General features: G+C 41.1%; 1 protein-coding gene across 2 annotated transcripts in view; it reads left to right on the top strand.

The window, feature by feature from the left end:
- LOC124054264 (receptor-type tyrosine-protein phosphatase gamma-like) overlaps positions 1-22,174 on the top strand; it is a 404,131-nt gene that overhangs the window by 268,961 nt on the left and 112,996 nt on the right. For both annotated transcript variants that reach the window (XM_046380034.1, XM_046380044.1), the window contains one exon: positions 8,169-8,264. In XM_046380034.1, coding sequence (XP_046235990.1) covers positions 8,169-8,264 — 96 coding nt within the window. The remainder of the gene's footprint in view (positions 1-8,168; positions 8,265-22,174) is intronic.

The following is a 22,174-nucleotide window of genomic DNA, read 5'->3' on the forward strand; positions in this document are numbered from 1 at the left end:
AATGCCAATTAGGTATTCCAATGCAGCTCTAAAGTCTAACAGTACAAGAACAGGGATAAGTCCCTTGTCTAATGCCAATAGAAGGTGATTTGTGACTTTGACCAATGCTGTGTCTGTGCTATGATGAGCTCTAAAGCCAGATTGAAAATCCTCAAATAAGCAATTACTATGTAGAAAGTCACATAGCTGATTGGTGACTGTTCTCTCGAGGATCTTGGAGAGAAATGGAAGGTGAGATATTGGTCTATTGCTTTAAACCTCGGGGTTAAATGTGTGCTTTTTAAGGAAAGGTTTGACTACAGCTACTCTAAAAGACTAGCATACATAGCCTGTAATTAGGGACAGATTAATCATATCAAATAAACAGGTGCTAAGTAAGGGTAAAACGTATTTGAGCAGCTTAGTTGGGATGTGGCCTAGATGAAACCAGATTGCTGGTTTAGATGAAAATATGAATGAATTTAACCGATAAAGGTCAGTGGGAGAAAAACAGTCAAGACAATTATCTGGTTGCCCTGCTGTTTCTAAGGCTCCAGTGTTTGAAGGTAGATCAGTACCAGTTGAGGTCAGTAGGTGTTAAATTTTGTCTCTGATGATTAAAATCTTGTCTTAAAAAAGGTCACAAAATCATTGCTGCTGAGGGTTACAGGTATACAAGGCTTGATAGCACTATGACTCTCTGTCAGCCTGGCTACAGTGCTGAACAGAAACCTGGGGTTATGTTTGTTATCCTCAATTCATTTTGAATAATAGGCTGCTCTGTCTGTCTGTATGGCCTTCCTATACAATCTAAGGCTGTCTTGCCAGATTGAACAAAATTCAGTGAGTTTGGAGGAATCCCATTTCCTTTCAAGCATTTGCGCATTTTGCTTTTAGATGCAAACCTCAGTATTATACCATGGCACAAGTCTCTTTTGCTTTATCTTTCTCATCATCTTTAGTCTTGTCATCTGTAACCTCAGGTGTTGGAGCCTATTGTTGAAGTGAGGTCTGGAGTTAGATAGTGTGAAATAAAGTCAGGTCACTATGCATCCTTCCTCGTTCCTCCTCTCATGATAGCACTAAATGTTTGTGCAATTTCTGCCTCAAAGGAATTCATTTATATGTAAAACACAAAAGCCACAACTCCAACAATGCCAGATATACAGGAGTGTTTTATGTTATTAGGCATTTTAACATTTTTTTTTTTTTACATGTATATATTGTATACTATGCTACTTAAAGGATTCTTGTTATTATTATTGTTATTATTATTATATTCTTATTATTACTTAAAGGATTATTATTTTGATGATGTCATACCAACGATGTTGACGGAGTCTGGCCTGATAAATAATTACGTCAAATGTGAAACAATAAATTTGTCATTGGCTTCCAAAGTTATCCTTTTACTTTTGATCTGATACCCCTAATGGGAGGGCTCCACAACTTGAAGGAAACCAAGTGTAAAACCCACATTGATTAGTTGTGGACTACTTATTACATTTTCACTGAGCTGACTTTGGACCCAAAATGCTGAAAACCACATAAGATATAAAAATTCAGTTTAATGTTGGTTTCAAGGGGTTCAATTACACAAGAACTGAGTACTTGAAATATCAAAAGAATAATGAGAAGTACAAATGGGAGTCCTGGCATTAGTGTGGCGATCAGTCCTAACCCTCAATGATATAGCCGAAGAAGGCAACAAATGACACGTGAAATTAATCTTTCTCAGCTTTTATAAAGAGTTTACAAAGAGTCTTTGAAGCACCTGACAATCGTGGACTATCTGCTCTTCAACATCTTTGGAGAAGAATAGGATACTGTCTCAGTAAATGAATACAAACTGACTGAGAAAGTCTCAGAGCACATCATTGACTTTAGGCCTGGAAGACAGCGGGAGTGTTAGTCAGACCAGAAGGCATTACAAGGTACTCAGAGTGACCTAGGGGTGTTTTGAATGGTGACCTACTTTCATCACTTTCCTCGCACTAGATGGTAGGCATTGTTTAATCTAACTAAGTTAAAACCTTGTAAGGGCTCAAAAGCCGAGCTGATCAAAGGTAGAGGGTATTTGTCATTAACAATAATGTTATTCAACCCATGACAGTCAATACAAGGTGTGAGGGTTTTGTCCTTTTTAGTCACATAAAACGAGAGCGGTTCCTAAAGGAAAGCGGAATGGACAGATTATGTCGGCAGCTAGCGATGCACAGATGTACTTCTCCATTGCCCCCATTTCATCTCTAGGTACACAGCTGACTTGGAAGAAAGGGGACCTCAGGTAAAATATGTATTGCACAGTCGTAAGGACAGTGGGGTGAAAGTAACATGCCCTTGTCTTTACTGAACACCTCCAACAGATCATGATAAATAGGGGAAATGAAAGGCAGATCTGGCTGTTCTCTAGCGCTAGTGGTTTTGGAGACCGAATCACTCACAGGGGTGAGAGCAGACTGGAGGCAGGTCAAATAACAAAAGGAGCTCCAACTAATGATATGGTTGGTGGCCCAATCAATTTGCGGATTGTGGAGTTTTAACTCAGAATGGTTGCTGGAAAGAACTAGGGAGAAGAAGTTACCTGAGCCAAGAGTCTATCGTCAGCTGCAGTGACAGTAAGAGGGTAGGCAGTGGCTTGAGGGAAAAACACATTGAGCAGCTAGTTTCCAATCTAAGAGATGTTCTTCGGCACAAGAGTCTATCAGTGCCATCAGAGGAATGGATAACTGGCCAGAAACCAGTGTTGTGTTTACTTGAAGTCAGTGTGGACAAGATGGTGTTTCGGCTTGACTCATCAGCACACCCACATCTACACAGCAGTTCCACCAGATCCAGGATGGTGACAGTGGGTGGTTCCGAACAACCAGTAACACTGTACAGCCAGGGAAGGGGCAGGGAAACTTTCTGTGGAGCAGTTGATCTTTTCTTTTCAGAACCCTGCTGTCAAAGTCGATTATCTAGATGAACAGTCAGAGACAAGAGCATTTAAATCATGCGGTTGATCATGAGTTGCGAGTTAATTATTTAACCGTTCATTCAAAGCTTTCAGGCCAGATCATCCTCTAAGGTTTTCTTTGAACTGAATTTGGACCCAAAATGCTGAAAACCACACACAGACACAATAATAAAAGTTCACCAGTTTAATACTGGTTTGCTCAAGAGAAAACTGAACATTTGAGATATCCAAAGAAAAATGAAAAGAAATTACAAACAAGAGTAAGCTCGTTGATGTGAAGGATGAGGCAAGGGTGTTCAAGACAGCTGGAGAAATTGTCTTGAATAAAGCTGAAGAAATCAGGTGACCAGTGTTCACAGGACTCGCTAGATCACTGGAAAGACCAGATAAAACTAGATTCCAGGAAAAACCAGAGAGATCCTGGGAGAACACGAGGTGTAGCTGGGCATAGCGAATAGAGAAGGGAAGCTGAAGTGGACCTGGAACCAGGTGATAAAATATTAGAAATCTCGAAAAGGCAAAAATCACAGAGAGTAAGCACAAACAGTATTTGGCCTGAATGTGTTACCACTGTGAGTGACGGAAGACTTGGTGGTGATGGAGTGGGAGAGTCCTTTTCATCAGCAGGCAGGGGGTGGAGTTGTTTGCAGGCAATGATTCACAGATGCACAGGTGAAGAGACAGCAAACAAAAGTAGGTCACCATACCCAATTCCAGACACACATACCACAGAGAGAGGGAGATAAACAGGGATAGATCAAAACATTAAGGAAGGGGGACAGAGGAGGACTAAAGGAACCATGGGGACGACACTGGCAGATCCTGATACTACCATTTTGAAGCCTTGAGTTTGGCATTGCCAATGTCACAATCTTGGTGTTTCGGAGCCAGAAGAGATCATATTTGGGTTGGGCGGGTGTAGTATGCATTTTAAAATCACTGGAGTTTAGGTTAGGCAAAATATCTATTTTGTATTGGGGGATATGGTCAAAATCAATAGAGACTCTTGGTTGGCGAAGGGAAGTTAACGGTATCCTCCATCCCAACCACAAGCTTTTTTTGCACCATCCAACTATCCCAACCTCCTCCCAAACAGAGAATACTGACATTACTAATGTTACTCTGTTTCCATATATATTCTTGGTAGACAGCTGTCTTTATGCAAGGCAATGTCTGCTTGTGACCCTTCACTGCAAGTTGCATACAGTATGATATTTAAGCTGTGGACCCTCAACTTTATCCTGTGACATCCCTAGGTGGGTTTTGGACTCCAAATGAGGGAACTAATAGTTTAATGTAGTGTGATGATGACCGTTTTCATAAGTTGGTTTATTTCTTGACTGTTTACAGAATATTTCATTGGAAAATACTGGCAGTGTAAATGAAGTGAGCTGTTCAACATTAAAATTAAGTGTATTTTGCTCACACTAAGTAGTTATGAATGTATTATGAATGTGAGGACAGAGGGTTAAACAGTGTTTATCTTGGATGAGACATTTTATATTAAACTTCCCAATTATATTTGAAATGGTCACCGAACTGGCGCTACCAGAGCTAAACAAATCTACTTTTCCACATCTACAGCATCTACAATTTTTTATCATAATCAAAATGATACTATTTTTTCAAACTCACACTTACTGGCTTTCGCGCATTTTCTGTGAAGAACGTATATCAGAACAAATTTTCAATGACCACACACTGTATACCCCCCTACATACAGTGGTATGAAAAAGTTTGGGCACCCCTGATCATTTTCAGGATTTTCCTTTATAAATCATTGGTTGTTCGGATCAGCAATTTCAGTTAAATATATCATATAGCAGACAAACACAGTGATATTTCAGAAGTGAAATGAAGTTTATAGGATTAACAGAAAGTGTGGCATGTGCGTAGAAAAGGCTTCACAGACCAGGCTGTCAGCAGCCAGCCCCTGGACCAGCCCTGTTAGCAATCAGCTCCAGTACCAGAACAAGCCCATCAGCAGCTAGCAAATGAAGAAATACGGATGTCAAAAAATGGTGAAATTGAATGGTCTTCTTGCCCAAGAAATGAGCCACCCCGTATGGCTGCCAATGTGATCAGGATGCAACCAGGGCCAACATGGATGGGAATTACCAATATGCTGGACATCAACTCTTCTTTTGAGCTTTTCTTTTTCTTATCCTTGCTGGGGTTTTCAACACTTTAATTCATAAATGTGATCTAACAAAGATAAAGTAAATTGCTTTTAAACTGGATGAAGTAAACATCTATTAACATGAAATTGTTTGATTGCGTTGAATTAAAAACCCCAAAGTGCAGCGGGTCCACCAGACCCACGAACACTGAATAACAAAAATGTGAACACCACAAGGGTTAAACTCAGCTTTAATGTTTATCCACCATCAGTGTCTCACATTTCACTATGGGAGAAAATACAAATCACCATCATTTGAGAAATTCAGCTGTGTTTAAAGAGATTGTAGTTGTTGAGCTGCCGTCTCAGAGCTACATTCACAAACACAATCGCCCGTGATGACTTTAATTAATACTCGTTTAGGAAAATATGTTGCTCCAGTTGAGCTGTCTCTGCTATAAATTCACCAAACATACTCTTTATCAGGCTGCTTGACAACTGTTTACTTTGCAAGTAGATCAAAAGGTGAAGTGTAAGGCTCTTTATGTGAGGATTAGCAAGCTGGAGAAAATGCTACTCAAGTGATCTTGGCAGTCTTGATCTTGGCAAAAAAAGAAAGCCCCCAGAAATGCTTTTGGCATGCAGAAATGTGTTCTGTGACACAAGAAATGACGTTAATACATACATAAAAATGCAGTTTTTATGTACATGCACACACACACACCAAATGTGGAAATATGGAGAATTTGGCCACTCAATATATTATTAGGGAATTTCATGTTGGAAAATTTCATTCCAGAATAGAAAGCCATTAACTGATCCTACTATGTAATGTTTGTTCAATATATCTGGCTCCTCTGTGCCATTAAACTCCACTCCCATTGAGTGCTAGTCCAACTCAACTTGACAAGGTCAAAGGGATTTCTGTGTTTCCAGTAGTTTGATGCATCACTGAAAATAGCAGAGGTGGGCTAGGTCATTGTTTTGTAAGTCTCAAGTCTTGGACAAAAAGTCTGAAATAAAATCTTTAAATGGATTAAATTATAGATGAAAACAGTGTTAACCGAGTTATCTGTGGGTGCTGTCAAGTGTGATTTCAAAGAAAGGTGGCCGACCACCAGTGTGTACTGGATGAATATTTTTTTTCCAGTGTTCTAAGCCCTTGGATAAGATTGAAGTATTCCAGTATTAACTTCCAAGGTCCTAACTCTATCAACATGGAAACGGGAATACTAACTTAAGTAGTATTTACCAGCGACACCCACTGTGCAAGGGAAAGCCACATTTCCTAGAATCCGACCAAAATCTAAAGGTTGATTTCAAAATCATGTGATGGCCCACAGTTTACCTATGTCTTTCAAAGATTTGATTTGTATTTAATGTATTTTTAATACTGTGTAATCAGTATCAGTATCCCAGATGGAGTGGTGACCAGTCAACCACAGGGCCGCCACAAAGAAAGACAGCCACACACACCAACACACTCACACCTAGGGACAATGTTGAGTGTCCAATTAGCCTAATGTGCATGTTTTTGGTATTGTGGAAGGAAGCTGATGCACCCAAAGAAAACCCACGCAAGCACAGGGACAACATGCAAACTCCACACAGAAGGGATTCAAACCTGGAACCCTCTTGCTCTCTTGGTGACAGTGCTAACCACTGCACCACCGTGCCGCCGCTGGGCATTTTCAACGGTTCCAAATCTTATTAAAAGAGAGCAGTACTTCTTCACAGGTGTTGCTCTCAGCAATGGAATATTTGAATTCACTGCAGCTCTGTTGGAAAAAGGTCATGGGTAATGTTTCAGTGACAAGTGAAAAGTATATGAAGACATTCTAAATCTATGTAAAAGTGAGCAGCAAGGATAATTGGGCCAGTTGCCATATTCACAACTCTTTCCATGTCAACTCTTACTACGCTGTCTTTTCAAGTCATGACTGCTTTTAATTTTGGCATAAACTTTGCAGCGAATGTGTAGTGAAAGGGTTTTGAGCAGTAGGTCTGTTTGCCCAGAACTGTATCCAGGAATATATAGTGTATTTACACAGTCCACTAAACTCACTTGAGATTTTTAGTGCCACTTTCACTTTATTGAACATATGATTTTGACTTATGTCAGAAAATTCATGATAATATGGATGACTGTTTTCACATTTTAGCAGAGGGAAGTGGTCCAGTGGAGGAGATGTGTAGCTAATACAAGATAAGATAATAAGATGAACTTTATTGGTCCTGCAGTGGGGAAATTCACTTGTCGTGGCAGCTCAAAAGAACAGAAAAAGAGTGCAAAAACCAAAAAGTGTGCAAAAACAATTCCAAAAATATATAGAAGTAAAATAAATTAACAATTTACAAGTACAGTAAACACAGTACAATATACAGCTATATACAAGTCCTCATAAGGGAGGAAAAGAAGACTAGACCACTGAATTATATAGTCTAACAGCAGTGGGAATGAAGGACCTGCTGTAGCTCCTTCCTACACAAGTTGAGGTGGACCACCAGATACTTAAAACTGTCAACCCTCTCAATGTCAATGTCATATATTTGTTGAGCTGAGATTACATAAAAAGAACACAACATCGCTGGGTTTGAATAGGGTAGTGCGTGAAGTCTGTGTGAAAAGTGGATATTCATATTATCAGGAGTAAGTGAACCTCAGTTTTACTTGTAACTGCAGGAGGTTTGAGGCATCCTCTTATGAATGTCTTTAAAACAATCAAGAGTGTCAGCCTATATTAGACCGTTGGGAGGGTCGCAACTTCTTGATGTAACAGTCATGTGCATGATGATGGACAATGTATGTATAAGATGTCCTAATAGTGTTAGCGATTTTATAGAACAGTTCATTTTATTTAATGTACACTTCAAAGTAAAATATGCACTATTATTCTATGAGAGTAGAATCTGTCAGTACATGTATTTAATTATTTTCTTTCTGCATATGCCAACATTATTGCTACAAATTTCAAGAGAGATGAAGACATCTAGTTTAATGATCTCAGTTCAGTCTCTTAATTGTGAGGGAGGTGTTAGTCGTCAGCTCAGTGTGAAGGTTTAATCTCCTAAAGTATGTGTCCCCCAACCTAATTTTTATTTCTCTCACAGATGCAAATTTACCTGTACAACTCAGACGACTTCGACAGCCTCAGTGCAGCGCTCAGGGAGAAGAGGATCATCGCAGCCATGGCTGTGTTTTTTCAGGTAGGAACAATTTTTTTTTTTTTTTTTTTTTCTTTAGAATACACCCAAAACGAAACTTCTGTGTTTATATAACTATCCTCATGTCACGGTTTGTTCGGACAGCCATAACTGTAAACAAGGGAAATCTAAGCGTTGTGCACTCACTTTACTGCTTAGGTCTTATTATTTTGATATTCTTTCTTGTAACCTCATTTAGCTGAGGTTTATTGGACAGATGTGAATTAATGTCATGAAGCCAATGGACCCTCTCCTGGAAATGAGTGACAAGAACATGTTCACTATTTAAAAATGAACTTAATTTTGAAGTTTATTAGTTGTCTTGTCAAAATTGATCAAGAAAAGGTCAGTTTTGTTTGAGGTACAGTGAGGATCACTGTAAGGTCAGGGGTCAGTATGTGGTTGTACATGTCCCTCAGTGCCTGCATTGTGTGTATCAGCGCTCTCTTCATTGTGCTCTTTGCTGTTGGCTTTTCTGGAAACTAAAAACTCAGATATTCAGTTAGGAGTATTGTGATGGGTTGTGTGTACTAGCTGTAAAAGCTGTAGAGCAAGTACAGCCACCAGTGAACTCCTCACAGACCTGTTGAGTAGAGCCGTGGGTGAACTGGGATCAAAAAGTTCACTTGAGGCCATCGATTACTTAAGTGAGCTTTTACTTGGACCATTAACTCCAAGTTAATATTTCCTCCTCTCACTCAAAGTCCTCTCGCTCTGTCAGTGCATATAGTGTCTCATTTACTCCCTTGCACTCAGGTTCTGTGCATGTCTTGTGCAGACAAACATATGCATATGCTTGCAAGCATTTACACTAAATGTATATCAGCTGCATCATAAAGACATGTCTTCTGTATATTACCCAATCTGGTACATGTCATGCCATATGTCATTGTAAAGTTAATGCAAGCACATCACTTATGAACACTTATGAGTCTTAGTGGCCAAGTGTTTATGTACACATACAAAGAATTTGTAGTTTTTTTTTTCATTGCTCAGAGCACGCATAAATATATATATATATCATATATATATATGATATATATATAATGAAGGATCACAGGAAAATGCTTGTGTCTTAAAGGGCATGCGTCAAGATGTAGTCTTCTTGATTGAACTTTTGCTAAGCTGCATTTCAATCAGAAGAGACTAATAAGAGAGAAAACTGAATGAGATGATTCGAGTCAAATGAATTTATTGTGAAGAGCAAAATACACTTTGGCACTTAGACTCCAGCAGGAAGTAGATCACCATGGGAAAGTCTCTGACAAACGAGGTGCTTCCATGCGAAGGAGACATCCTCCCAAAAAAGAAAGGAATACCATACCTGACCTTGCAGTGCTAGGCCAGCAGAGGGAGAATGCACAATTAAAGCATTCATGAACAATGAAACATTATAGGGTAACAATGAAAACAGTAAGAATGAAAGCAATGTCAGGGGTTGAGTTGAACAATGCAGGGTTAGAGTTGAGTGATACAGGGGAATTGCAACAGGCAATATGGCTGTTAATGCAGGGGAATAGCCATATGTTGCAAAAAGGGCCAAATACTGATGCAGTGTAGAGCTGAATGAAACAGGGGAAATGTGACAGGCAACATTTCAGATGATGCAGGGGAATAGCCATATTTTGCAGAAAAGGACAAATGCTGATGCAAGATGATGTATGCAATGTTAACAAGTGATCACAGAATAGAAAAAGAGAGAAATTCAGACACAAGGAGAAGATAACAATAGAGGCAAGATACTAGAAATGCAAGAGAGACCACCACCAGTTACATGCAAGACTTATGAGAATATTCAAATGTGTTAAATTTGTTGTTATAACAGGATGCACAGTTTTATAGCATAGCTTTGAAGGAAAAGGTTGAATCAGAATCAGAATTTCTTTATTTATCTCCGAGGGAAAATTCTTTACATAGAAAATGTGAAGTAAGTCGGGAGCATCTGTAACAGACTGCACACGTATCGACACATACACGCTGTGATCATCAGTCATTATCATCAGTGGGGTGATAATGAAGGGACAATGAAAACCAACAAGAAAACCTCCTGGCTCTTTTCAATTCAATTCAGTTTATTTATATAGCGCCAATTCACAACAAAAGTTATCTCATGACACTTTCCAATTAGAGCAGGTCTAGACCAAACTCTTTAATTAAATTGTAAAATAGAGAGAGCCCAACATTCCCCCTTGAGCAAGCACTTGGCGACAGTGGCGAGGAAAAACTGCCTTTTAGAAGGCAGAAACCTCGGAGCAGACCCTGGCTCAAGATGGACGGCCATCTGCCTTGACCGGTTGGGTTGAGAGAGAGAGAGAGAGAGAGAGAGAGAGAGAGCAAGGGAGAGAGGCAGAGGGGGTGGGGTGTGAGAGAAGGAGCACACAAGCAGAGATGCATAGCAGCAGTAATAATACCAGAAGTATCGGAAATGTAGATAATGATAATGACAATGAAGTATACAGAAGGTATTATGGTGATTTTGATAACAATGGTAGTAACAATAATGGTAGTAGCTGTACTGAGTCGTAACAGATTTAAATCAGATTATGACTAAACAGTAGTAATTGCAGCAGGTTTTGAGCAGGACGACAGCAGGACCGCAGCAGGAGGTCCAGTCATGATCGCTAGGAATCTGCGGGACAAGAAAGCACAAGGACTCCAGGGAAGAAGTTGAGTTAGTAATATGCATTAATGGGACATGAATGTGTGCAGAAGGAGAGGGAGAGGACTCTATTATTACTGTCACATCCTTATTTAGTGGCTATAATATAGCATATAAGCTATATTTTTATACTACTTCTCCTTATATAAAGGAAAAACAGACAATACAAAAAACAGTTGTTATATATACAACATGTGTGATAGGTTAACATGTATAGAAAGGGAGCATTTAGAAATTCCCTAAGAAATACTTTAAAGTAGAAATAGTGATGAGACTAGGAAAGGTGGGATCTGATAAAGACATTAAACTAAACCCTGAAAGCACTTATTAATATACTGGGACCTGAATTAATGAACAGCTTCAATAGATGCTGAAGGCACGAATGGGTTCAAAGAGAACAGGTTTCAGGGACGTTGGGAAGCATGAAACACTGCAAAAGTATCCCAAGCAAAATCTTTAGCCTTTATAGTAGAAGTCACTAAATCTTTCCTCATAGAACCTAGCAGGATTAAATACATGTGCAGCGACCTTGTGCCAAACAGAGCTAGCTCCTTGTGATGAAGGCAGGTGGAGGATCTGAGATCTCGACGATGACTCTGTAAGACTTGGAAAAATTAATCAGATGCCCTATTTATCACTGAAAAAGAAATGCTATTCCACTGATCTAACAACAGTGACCGGAAAAGATCAATTTCAATTTCAATTTATTTATATAGCACCTTATACAATCAAAATTGTCTCTAGGTGCTTTACAGAGACCCAGAGCCTGAACCCCCAAGCAAGCAGACAGTGGCAAGGAAAAACTCCCTTTTAACAGGAAGAAGCCTTGAGCAGGACCCAGCTTGCAAGGGAGAACCATCCTGCTGATAGTTGGCTGGGTGAAGATCAGATCTGTTAACAATTATTAACCATTCAGTCTGAAACATACAAGGCCAGGTTGACGTTAAGAGTTTTGTAACTGCCGTAATAATGATTTATGTGATGATATGATGTTTGTTCATATGCATTATCTGTATTTTAATTTTTTTTCTGTGATGTGAGTTGCGCTAATTCTGGGAAGGAAAGAACCCGGACAATCTGGGTGCAGTTTGTGGTGCACCCAGGACACTTTCAGTTGTAACGACATGCAGGCAAAATGGCTGTTAATGCAGAGAATAGCCATATGTTGCAAAAAAAGGACAAATGCTAATGCCCTGTAGAGCTGAATGGTGTAGGAAAAATTCAAAAGCATGAAGCAGGATAGTAGAAGTTTTACTCCACTTCAATGTTAAGGGCTACAAAGTGACTCATTTGAAGATTTCATACCTCCTCTAGTGGTCTCACTCCCTCTTGGTTGGTGCAGCCAGAGGGGTATATTTCTTTCTGTAACTGTACGTTTGCTGTGCATATCTACAGTTTGGACATCATGTAAAATGAGATTAATTGCGCGTCGTCCGGTGTTTAAGAGTTAGATGGTGGTTTCGGTGACAAAGTGTGATTAAGATGAAAAGAAAGCGTTCAGGGAATACAGGCGTTTTCATAAAATTGAGGCATATGAGCAGATTAGCACCGTGCTGTCAGCCATAGTTCTCAGAGACAGGAGGCAGTGTAACCTAATATTACCGCAGGTGGGACATGTTCCTGCCTTCACTCAGAACGGATCACCGATCAGGGCTAAATCATAAAACTACACGTCTGTCAAGAGAACGAAACAGATTACAACTCTGCAGATTTAATGATGGCAGGAAGACTGGAGAGATGGAGAGAAAATCTCTCATCACATTCTTGTGAAGGGGGATTTAATTTTATTTTGTTCTTTGTTTTTGTTTTTTTTAACCTTGGAGAACTGATGCAGCCAAAGGAGTGAAAAGCTTACCTGAATTGATTGAACTGAGAAGCAGAGTAGCTGCTGAAACATCTTGGAGCATCTGGAGATGGGAATGTGTGACTTGAAGGGAACTCGCCAGACTGCAGGTGGTTAGGAAACGTCAGGTGTGGCGTGGTTGGTGTGGGGGATGGGAGCGACTGCGGCAGCTGACGAGGCGGGCACGCAGAAGCAGCAGACGATGCTAGAACAGCAGGGCAGATGAAGACAAAGGCCTAGTGTACAGGGATGAAAATCAGCTGATTCCTCTTGCATTTACATCCGCACTGAGACTCAGTTGCCACTGTTGTCTCTTCTGCTAAAGGTGCTGAAGCGAAGGGAGAAAAGCTGACTGCAATCAGACTTGCCATCATGTGAGATAAAACAGCTGCAGAAATTCCCCCGGATCTAAACTAGAGAACTAATAACTCATAAACATTTGAGCCAGCACCGATTTGAGGACATAGCGTGGGTGCTTATGATGAATTGAGGGAGTGGGATGCTGTTATCTAGACGAGCAGGGAAAGACAATATCATTGAAAAGACAGCGAACTCCAGAACGATGAAGCAGCAATGCAAATATTCACAGGGCTGAACAGACAGCTGAATGACAGCAGAGAGAGAGAACACCTTTAAAATTTGACAGCTTGCTAGCTATTGGCTGTAGGAGAAACGTGACAGGCTGTGATTGGAAGAGGGAAAAATGACATAGTGGAACTAAATGACTGCGGGAAAACGCTTGTGACTTAAAGGACATGTGCAAAGAGGTAGTCTTCCTGATTGAATTGATTGATTGGCTAAGCTTCATTTCCGTAAACATAAACATTTCTGTCTGGTGTTTGTCACTTTATTCATTATTACACACTGCATAATAAAACCTTTGTAACTGATTTTATGCTCTATTGGTATTATCAGTTCCATGTTTTTTTTTTTTTTTTATTCACACACATCCTACCCATATTGTTTTCCACAACATATAGCTCCCCGCTCGGCCTTCATGTTTATGTGCTGTAATAATAGGACATTACAACTTTAGGCTGCACTGTCTTGCACTAAAGATGTAATTTGGCTTGCTGAGGCAGTAACCAATTTATCTAGGTTCAAGGCAAAAGTGACCTTTGGATTATGTAGTTCATTACAAACCGAGGTGTCCAAAGAACGTGTAAATATACAGTATATTTGTATTTATATGTACAGTGTTTGAAGAGTGAGTGATTTTTGGGCTTAAATGTAAAGTTTAGGATGGCCCTGGAGGAAAGGTCATGGGTTAGTGTTCTCAAAGTTTGGTCATCTGAATATGCAGACATTTTATGTCTGAGGTAAAAATGAATCTGAAATAACTCAAAAAGAATATGAAATCAGTCCAGTTTTTATGTAGTACCTCTGGATGAATCCTGATTTGGATGACGATGAGGATCTTTACAGACAAGGTTATCAAAAATAGTTTCTGCCACAGAAAAATCGAATCAAGAATTTTCAAGCATTTCTTGATTAGAAACTCTTGCATTTTTCAAATAAGTGTTCCCATGAGCATTTTTACCTTCTGTAATGTGAATTAATCTCAGCCCAAACCAGACTTTGTACATAGAATGTAATTTTGAGAGGGGTCTGATCAAATCATTCATTTGATAAAACTTGGAAGGCACCAGTGTCTGGAGAACCACAGAGATTTGGAGCTCCACATACACCTCCTTCCCCGAGTGGTTCAGGAGCAAGAGTACAACGGAGAAATGAATAAATTAGACCCCAGTCATAGTCTGTGAAAATACAAACTAATCTTTGTTTCCATCTGATATCCAAACACAAACCTCTGAGCTGCTGAAGCTCTGCCAGCTACTACCATCCACAAACTCCATTAAACTGTGGTTTAATATGAAGATCTGATTAGCTGCTTACTCCAAATCACATTTGACTCAATAAATGCATGTGTGCTCCCCAGGTTCAGAATCAGTAATTTAAAGTTTACATGTAGAGGAAGATAAAAGATGTGGATTTTAATCTAGATGTTTTTTTTTTAATGTTTTAAGACGAAAATACATGTTTTAAGTAGAGGATGGTGTTGGATGAAAGATCAGTGGGCTAAAGGAATGATTCTCTGGAGGATCATGTTTTACTAAAATATGGGTAGGTAGCTAGCGGTAATGGCTAAATCAGCACTTAAAGCAAAATAGAGGAGATGAACAGGCAACAGGAGAAACTGCTTACCTTGAAGAAACAAGATGAAATGGCAGAAAAAAGCTTTATTTTCAAAGCAGCCAAAACTGCTAGCTTTACTGACATGTAACTCCAATAACTCCAGTAGCTCTTCTACTACAGGAGTCATTCTGTGTGTTCTTTTAGTTTTCTTTTCTTCCACCACCATCCTTCTCATTTATGACGTTAGTATGCACACATTTCTGCTCAACCTGATGATATTGCAAATACAGCTTGCTGCCTCAAAGATTGATTTGAACCTGTGCCCTCAATAACTCCAATCTCAGAGATGGATCTCAATCGTTTGTGCTTGTGTGTTTATTCCTGTGCAAAAAAGCAAAGTGTTGGTGCTAGCTAAAGGAGTACACTTTTCATCGGTCATGTAGGTGCCATTCATTCTCCTGCCCCACTCACATGCTACAGATTGTCTTTGATAACCTGAGAAAACAGGCTTAAACTGTGTGTGTGTGTGTGTGTGTGAAAAAAAGTGATCATATTGATGCATTTCGATAGTTTTTGCTTTGTGAGTTAAAATGTACACTGTGAGACAGTATTTGAATGTGTGTGTTGCAGTTCCATCACTTCAGTAGATTTTGCTGTGCGAGTAAAAAAATCTACAGTAAATTTGAACTGTGTGAGGGTATATGTGTGTTTGCAGTGGTGCATTTTTATCATTAGTGTGTGTGTTGAAGTTCTGCTTGTGTTGATGAGAAGCTCTCCTCCTGGATTGTTGAGCTTAAATGTGTCCTCTGCCAAGCTGTACTGCACTAACAGCTTCCCACACACTCCACCGAGACCACAGAGACATCAGGTAATTTTTCCTCTTTCTCACTCTCATTGCCGAATAAACGTGTATTAAGGCATACATAACTATTTTCTAGTGTGTGTCTGATAGACATAAGTTATTAGTAATTATTAAGTTTACATGCTGGACACAAGGAGGCTTCAGATTTCCACATCACACTAGTGTATGCTGAATATTTGAAAAGGATTGGCTTTCAAATGGTTTATGATGTCACCACACCAAACCAAACCACACTTCCATCCATCCATTTTCTATACCGCTTATCCGTCAGGGTCGCGGGGGGCTGGAGCCTATCCCAGCTGACTACGGGCGAGAGGCGGGGTTCACCCTGGACTGGTGGCCAGTCAATCGCAACAAACCACACTTGACTCTTAAAATCAGATTCTCAATGAGCACAGAAATTTTTTACACTTTCAGAATGAATGTTAAAGCAACCTCATAGTGTCAGACTATGCACATACATTTCTCTTCATAGTGCAGTTCACACATTTAATTGTAAAAACAAGAGGAAAAAACAGTTTGGACGTACAGATTTTCTTGTACAGTGGAGGAAATTGGTGCTCTCAGAGAAAATACCAGGATGCCACGACAACACAATATTTTGCTGCATTTTTTAATGAAGGCAAGGTTTCTTTCATTCAGTGATGATAAAGGCCTACATACTGTGTACAGCTATATTGAGGCGAGAAATAAGGTGCATATTTTATGTGATTATGTGCTGCATACTAGCCATGTATCCATGAAATATTCACACTGGGTTTCACTGATGAAGGGAATCCATATACAGTATGTGTATATATTTAAAGGGTATCAAAAAAAGACTGAATATGTATATGATATAATCTTCATTTATTTAGATTGTAATTAAAATGTGAGGAAGCTCTTCAGTAGTTTTTATTTTTTTCACACTAATGGAAATGCTTTCATGAACTGCTACCTTGTTGGTGGAGGGGTCTGAATGCCCTAATGAGCCTACGACTTATGTTGCTGGGATGGTTGCCTCTGCTAGGATCTCCCAAAGCAAATTGGTCTCTGGGGAGGTGCCAGACAAAGCAGGACTCACAAAGATCACCATGAAGAGGAAAAACAAGGACAAGTATACCCTGCCTCGGGGGCAGCCATGGTCTAGAGGTTGGGGGATCAGCTTGTGATCAGAAGGTCGCTGGTTCAATTCCCCCATTGGATTGGCAGGAAGCTTGTGAGTGAGGTTGAGACCTGCTGGCTAGATATAGTTGAGCTCACCTCTACACACAGCTTGGACTTTGGAACCAACCTCCTTAAGAGGGGCCAGACTCTTCTTTTTTCTGGAGTTGCTCCAGGTGAAAGGCAGAAGGCAGGTGTAGGGTCACTTATAGCTGCCCAGCTCCCTGCTTGCATGTTGGAGAAACAGAGCATTCACTCACACAGAACAGTTGATAAAGCAACTGAGCCTCAACAGGTTTACCCCCAGCACACCAGCGATCTTTAGCCCACTTAAACATCAAAGTTTTAGTGCAAACTTTTATGTTTGTAGGATGTCGATCCCCTACCTTGTTAGCCTTTTTTTTTTTTAATCAATACTCAAAATTAGCTCCAGAGTGGGGACATGACCACTAGTGTTATAGTCAGAAACATTCAATTAACTCTTTCAGCTCATCAGACATCCATTTGCAGCCTTTTCCATCTGCACTCTCATGATATTTAGCTTTAGCCTTCACACACTCCTTCATTAATTTTCCAACTTCCTTGTGTCAGCTGAAATCTTATCGGTGCAGAAAAGGGTTCTATCAATTCTAAGTATTATGAGTATTATGGCTGTGAGGCCTAGATTCTTTTAGATATCATCAAACTCAGACATGATAAGGCAAAATAAGTGGAAAATAAATTGCACTTACCAGTCTTTGTTCTGTCGATATCCTATTTGGGATGCCAATTTGTTGGAGAAAACCTTGAGCTCAGAAGTAACGAGAATCTGGATATGTTGATGTCTTATGATGAAGTATTTAATGACACTTAATGGAGGAGAAACAGCATAAGAACTGATGTTACTGAGTGCGTTACCATACCAATTCTGGAGTCTGCTCTTCCAGTCTAGGTACTTATATACCATATAATAGACTTAGTCGTCACTGTTACATACCACTCTCCTAGCAACAATATCAAGCTATCTTGGGGAGACGCATAGCAAGGCCGTAAAGTACAATTCCAAGACAACTTAACGCCTCTTATGCGATATTGCCACTTAACATGTGGCTCTCTCAGTTATATCATGCCACAGCTGCAAGCACTAAATTGATAACAGTTGAATATTAAGAAAACACCGCAAGGAGATGGCCTTGAGGATGACCTGCCTTCAAAGCTCACATGGGCAATGACAGTGTGACCTGGAAGTGTGACCTCCCATCACTGGGGTGGATTTCACCAAGGTAGTTAAACAGCTCCACAACAGCGGTGTCCCAGGGGTGGATGAGATCCATCCTAAGTTCCTTAATAATCTGGACATTGTAGGATTGTCATGGCTGACAAGCCTCTGCAATATAGTATGGTCATCACGGACAGTGCCTTTGGAATGGTAAAGGGTGTGTTCCAACTATAGGGAGATCACTCTCCTCAGCCTCCCTGGGAAAGTCTACGCCAGGATGGAAAGGAGAATCCATCCTTTAGTCCAACCTCGGATTCAAGTGGAACACTGCGCTTTCCACCCCAGCCTTGGAACACTGGACTAGCTCTGCAGCCTCGCAAGGGTGCTGGGTGGTCATGAGAGTTTGCCCAACCAGTCCACATGTGTTTTCTGGACTTACGACCATGTCCCTCGGAGCATCCTGTGGGGGGTTCTCCGGGAATATGGGTTTGATGGCTTGTTGGGCCATCCAGTCTCTGTATTGAGAGCTTGATTCATGTTACTGACAATAAGTCAAACTTGTTCGCAGTCAGGATTGCACTCCCCCAGGGTTGCCTTTTGCCGGTTCTGTTCATAATCTTTATGGATAGAATTTTTAGGTGTGTGGTGGAGGGTGTCGGGTTCAGTGACCTTGGGATTCTATCTCTGTTTTTTGCAGATGACGTGGCCCCATGGGTGTCCTTAAACAGTGACCTACAGCTCACACAGGCAGTTTTCAGCCGAATATGAAGTGGCTGGGATGAACATCAGCATCTCTAAGTCCAAGGACATGGTTCTCAGTCAGAAAATGGTAGATTGCCCACTCTGGGATGGAGGAGAGTTGCTGCTCCAAGAGGAGGAGTTCAAGTATCTCAGGGTCTTGTTCATGAGTGAGGGGAAAATGGAGCAGGAGATTGACAGGTGGATTAAGGCAGTGTCTGCTGTGATGCGGGTACTGTACCACTCTTGATTTACCAGTTAGTCTACGTCCCAACCTTCACCTATCGTCACAAGCTACGGGTAGTGAGCGAAAGTACAAGATTGTGAATACAAGCGACCAAAATGAGCTTCCTCCACAGGGAGGCTGGGCTCAGCCTTGGTGCGGAGGTGCGGAGTTCAGACATCCAGGGCACACAGTAGAATTGAGAAAAGCCAGTTGAGGTGGTTAGAGCATCTGGTCAGGATGCCTTCCGGACATCTCCCTGGGGAGTTGTTTCGGACGGATGTCCATCTGGGGAAAAGCCCCAGGGCAGACCCAGGACCAGATGGAGTGACTATGTCTCTTGTCTGGCCTTGGAATGCCTCGGTGTCCCCCCAGACGAGCTGGTGGAAGTAGCCAGGGAAAGGACAGTCTGGGCTGCTCTGCTGAGACCATGAACCAGATAAGTGGTTAAGAAACAAGACAAAATGAGATGAGAAATACTTTCACAGTAAACCATTGTAAAATGCGATGCAATCTAGTAGAATAAAACTGTTAAAAACAACTCCTTTTTAATTGTTTGAACAAAGCAGTAATCCATGATTTTTCAGGGGAAGTCATTATTTCCTGTTTACTTCTGCCTTCAATTATTTATTCAGTTATCAGTTATTCTCACCAAATTGTCTGTCTCATCTCTGTATTCTGTGAAAAAATGGACAGTGAATTTTCTGTGTGTTCCTCAGTTATTTATGCTCCCTCAATGTCCATCAGTGTGTTCCTGCAGTGATTATACATTTTGTTGTGTCTGTGTCCGCTATTAATGAAATTATCACATACACGTTACAAAACTGACCACATCTGCTTGGCTGATCTTGGGAATCATGCTTTTAATATCCAGCATTGCATTGCACCACAGCCTTATATTGAAATAGATGGCAGTTGTAAACAGCTATCATTGCCTTTTTATTTGCTTATTTACAGTGCTGCATGGCTCACTGTGTGCAACACACTCAGTTATGTTAAGCCCTTTGAGACAAACTGCTTGTAAAAATGGGCTATACAAATAAAGTTGACTTGACTTGACTTGACTCAGCGAGACATGGCAACATGCAAAACTGAAGCCCAGCTGGGATACAAATCACATGGAACTTACAATCTGCTTTTTGTTTCCTCAGTTAACATGAGAATCCCACTGAGTTTCATTTCATGATCTTGGGGCATCTGTGTCTCATATTTTTGAGTAGAGTAAGAGGTAGGAGAGAGAATAAGTAAGAAACTGAGGGAAAATCTTTTTTGGTCTTAAACTCCACAATGTCTTACACACTGTGCGTAGTAACACAAGACAAGGACAAGGAGTAGGAAAGAGAAAAATAAAGCTAAACACACATTTCAAACCAGACAGACACACACACACACACACAAAACCATAATTCTGCCACTGGATTCTGCCATTAGGTGTAGTGCGAGGGGAAGGAGGAAGTCAACAGATATTCTAGATTCTATTTTAAATTCTGGTTGGGCCTTTTTCACCCCTATATGGTGTTTTTTTCTGCACTGTAGTTCTTTCATGCCTAGGAGTCTCAGCACACTGACTCGCCTGCAAAGCCCCGGCCTCTAACAGGCTCACGACCTCTAAAGGCTCACAGTGAGCTCTCCAGCCCTTGCTTCTGGGCTGTGCTACAAGCTTGATGTATTTAGCTTTCTTCTTTGCATTGGCCTCCTCCATTTGGTCTTCCCAAGGGACAGTCAATTGTGGGTGCAGGTAGGTAGTTGCAATACTCTTGGGAAAGTTGAGCTGCCTTCTTAGGTCAACATGGAGCTGCCATTCCCAAACAGTGGTGAGGTGTCCTTCTGGGCAGGCCAGCTGGTGGCATGCCTGGCATCCACCGCTCTAATAAAAGCAATGGAGTGGTTGGATCACTGTGTCGATATTCTCTGCCAGTGACCTCAGAATTTGATTGTGGCACCAGTGATAATGCCCTTCCCCCAATGCCTTTGCCTCTCCAGTGGTGTGCCCAAGTCATCAAGCGGGGTTCCCGCATGCTCCCACCTGGTCCATGTGTCCTGTGTACTGCTAGCACCGAATTCAATTCAATTCAATTTATTTACATAGTGCCAAATCACAACAAAAGTTATCTCATGACACTTTCCAGTTGGAACTGGTCTAGACCATACTGTTTAATTTCATTTTTTGGACAGAGAGACCCAACAAGACAGGACATGTGCAAGCACTTGATGACAGTGGCGAGGAAAAACTTCCTTGTAGAAGGCAGAAACCTTGGAGCAGACCTCGGCTGTAGGTGGGGGAACATCTGCATTGAAAGGTTGGGTTGTGGGAGAGAGGTGTGTGGGGGGTGCGCGCGCGTGTTTGTGGGCACGTGCGTGGGGTTCATGAGAGAAATGGCGGTGAAAAAGCAATGTATGAGGGTCATGGTGCCTTTTATTACCTGAGTGATGTCACCTCGGTCCCCCGTGGAGATGGCTGGACCACAGCCAATGTCCGTGTCGGGTCGGCGTTTGTACATCGGGGGGGAGGGGCCTCTAATGGTCAGTCACTCTAGTTCAGGCTTCTGGGGAGACCGTAGGCCTCTGTGGGGCATGCAGACCTCTCTATTGTTCTCCTGAGCACACGGCTAGAGATCCCAACAGTGAGTTAGAGGAGGAGAGAGAAGCTCAGTGCATCATGGGGGATCCCCTAGCAGTCTAACTCTATAGCAGCATAACTAGGGGCCAACCTGTTCCAGCCCTAACTATAAGCTTTATCAAAAAGGAGTGTTTTAAGTCTACTTATAAATGAAGAGAGGGCATCTGCCTTCAGGACCGAAACCATAAGGTGATGCCATTGGAAAGGAGCTTGATAGCTAAAGGCTTCGGTTCCCGTTCTATTTCTGGTGACTCTAGGAACCACAAGTAGCCCTGCATCCTGGGAGCGTAGAGTTCTAGTTGAATAATAAGGTACTATGAGCTCTTTAAGATAATATGGCGCCTGACCATTAAGGGTTTTGCACGTGAGGAGGAGAATTTTAAACTCTATTCTGAATTTTTCAGGCAGCCAGAGCAGAGAAACCAGAACAGCAGAAATATGATCTCTAATATGAGTTTTTGTCAATACATGTGCAGTAACATTCTGGATTA

The sequence above is a fragment of the Scatophagus argus genome, chromosome 3 (genome assembly GCF_020382885.2).
Source record: "Scatophagus argus isolate fScaArg1 chromosome 3, fScaArg1.pri, whole genome shotgun sequence".
Classification (NCBI taxonomy): Eukaryota; Metazoa; Chordata; class Actinopteri; family Scatophagidae; genus Scatophagus; species Scatophagus argus.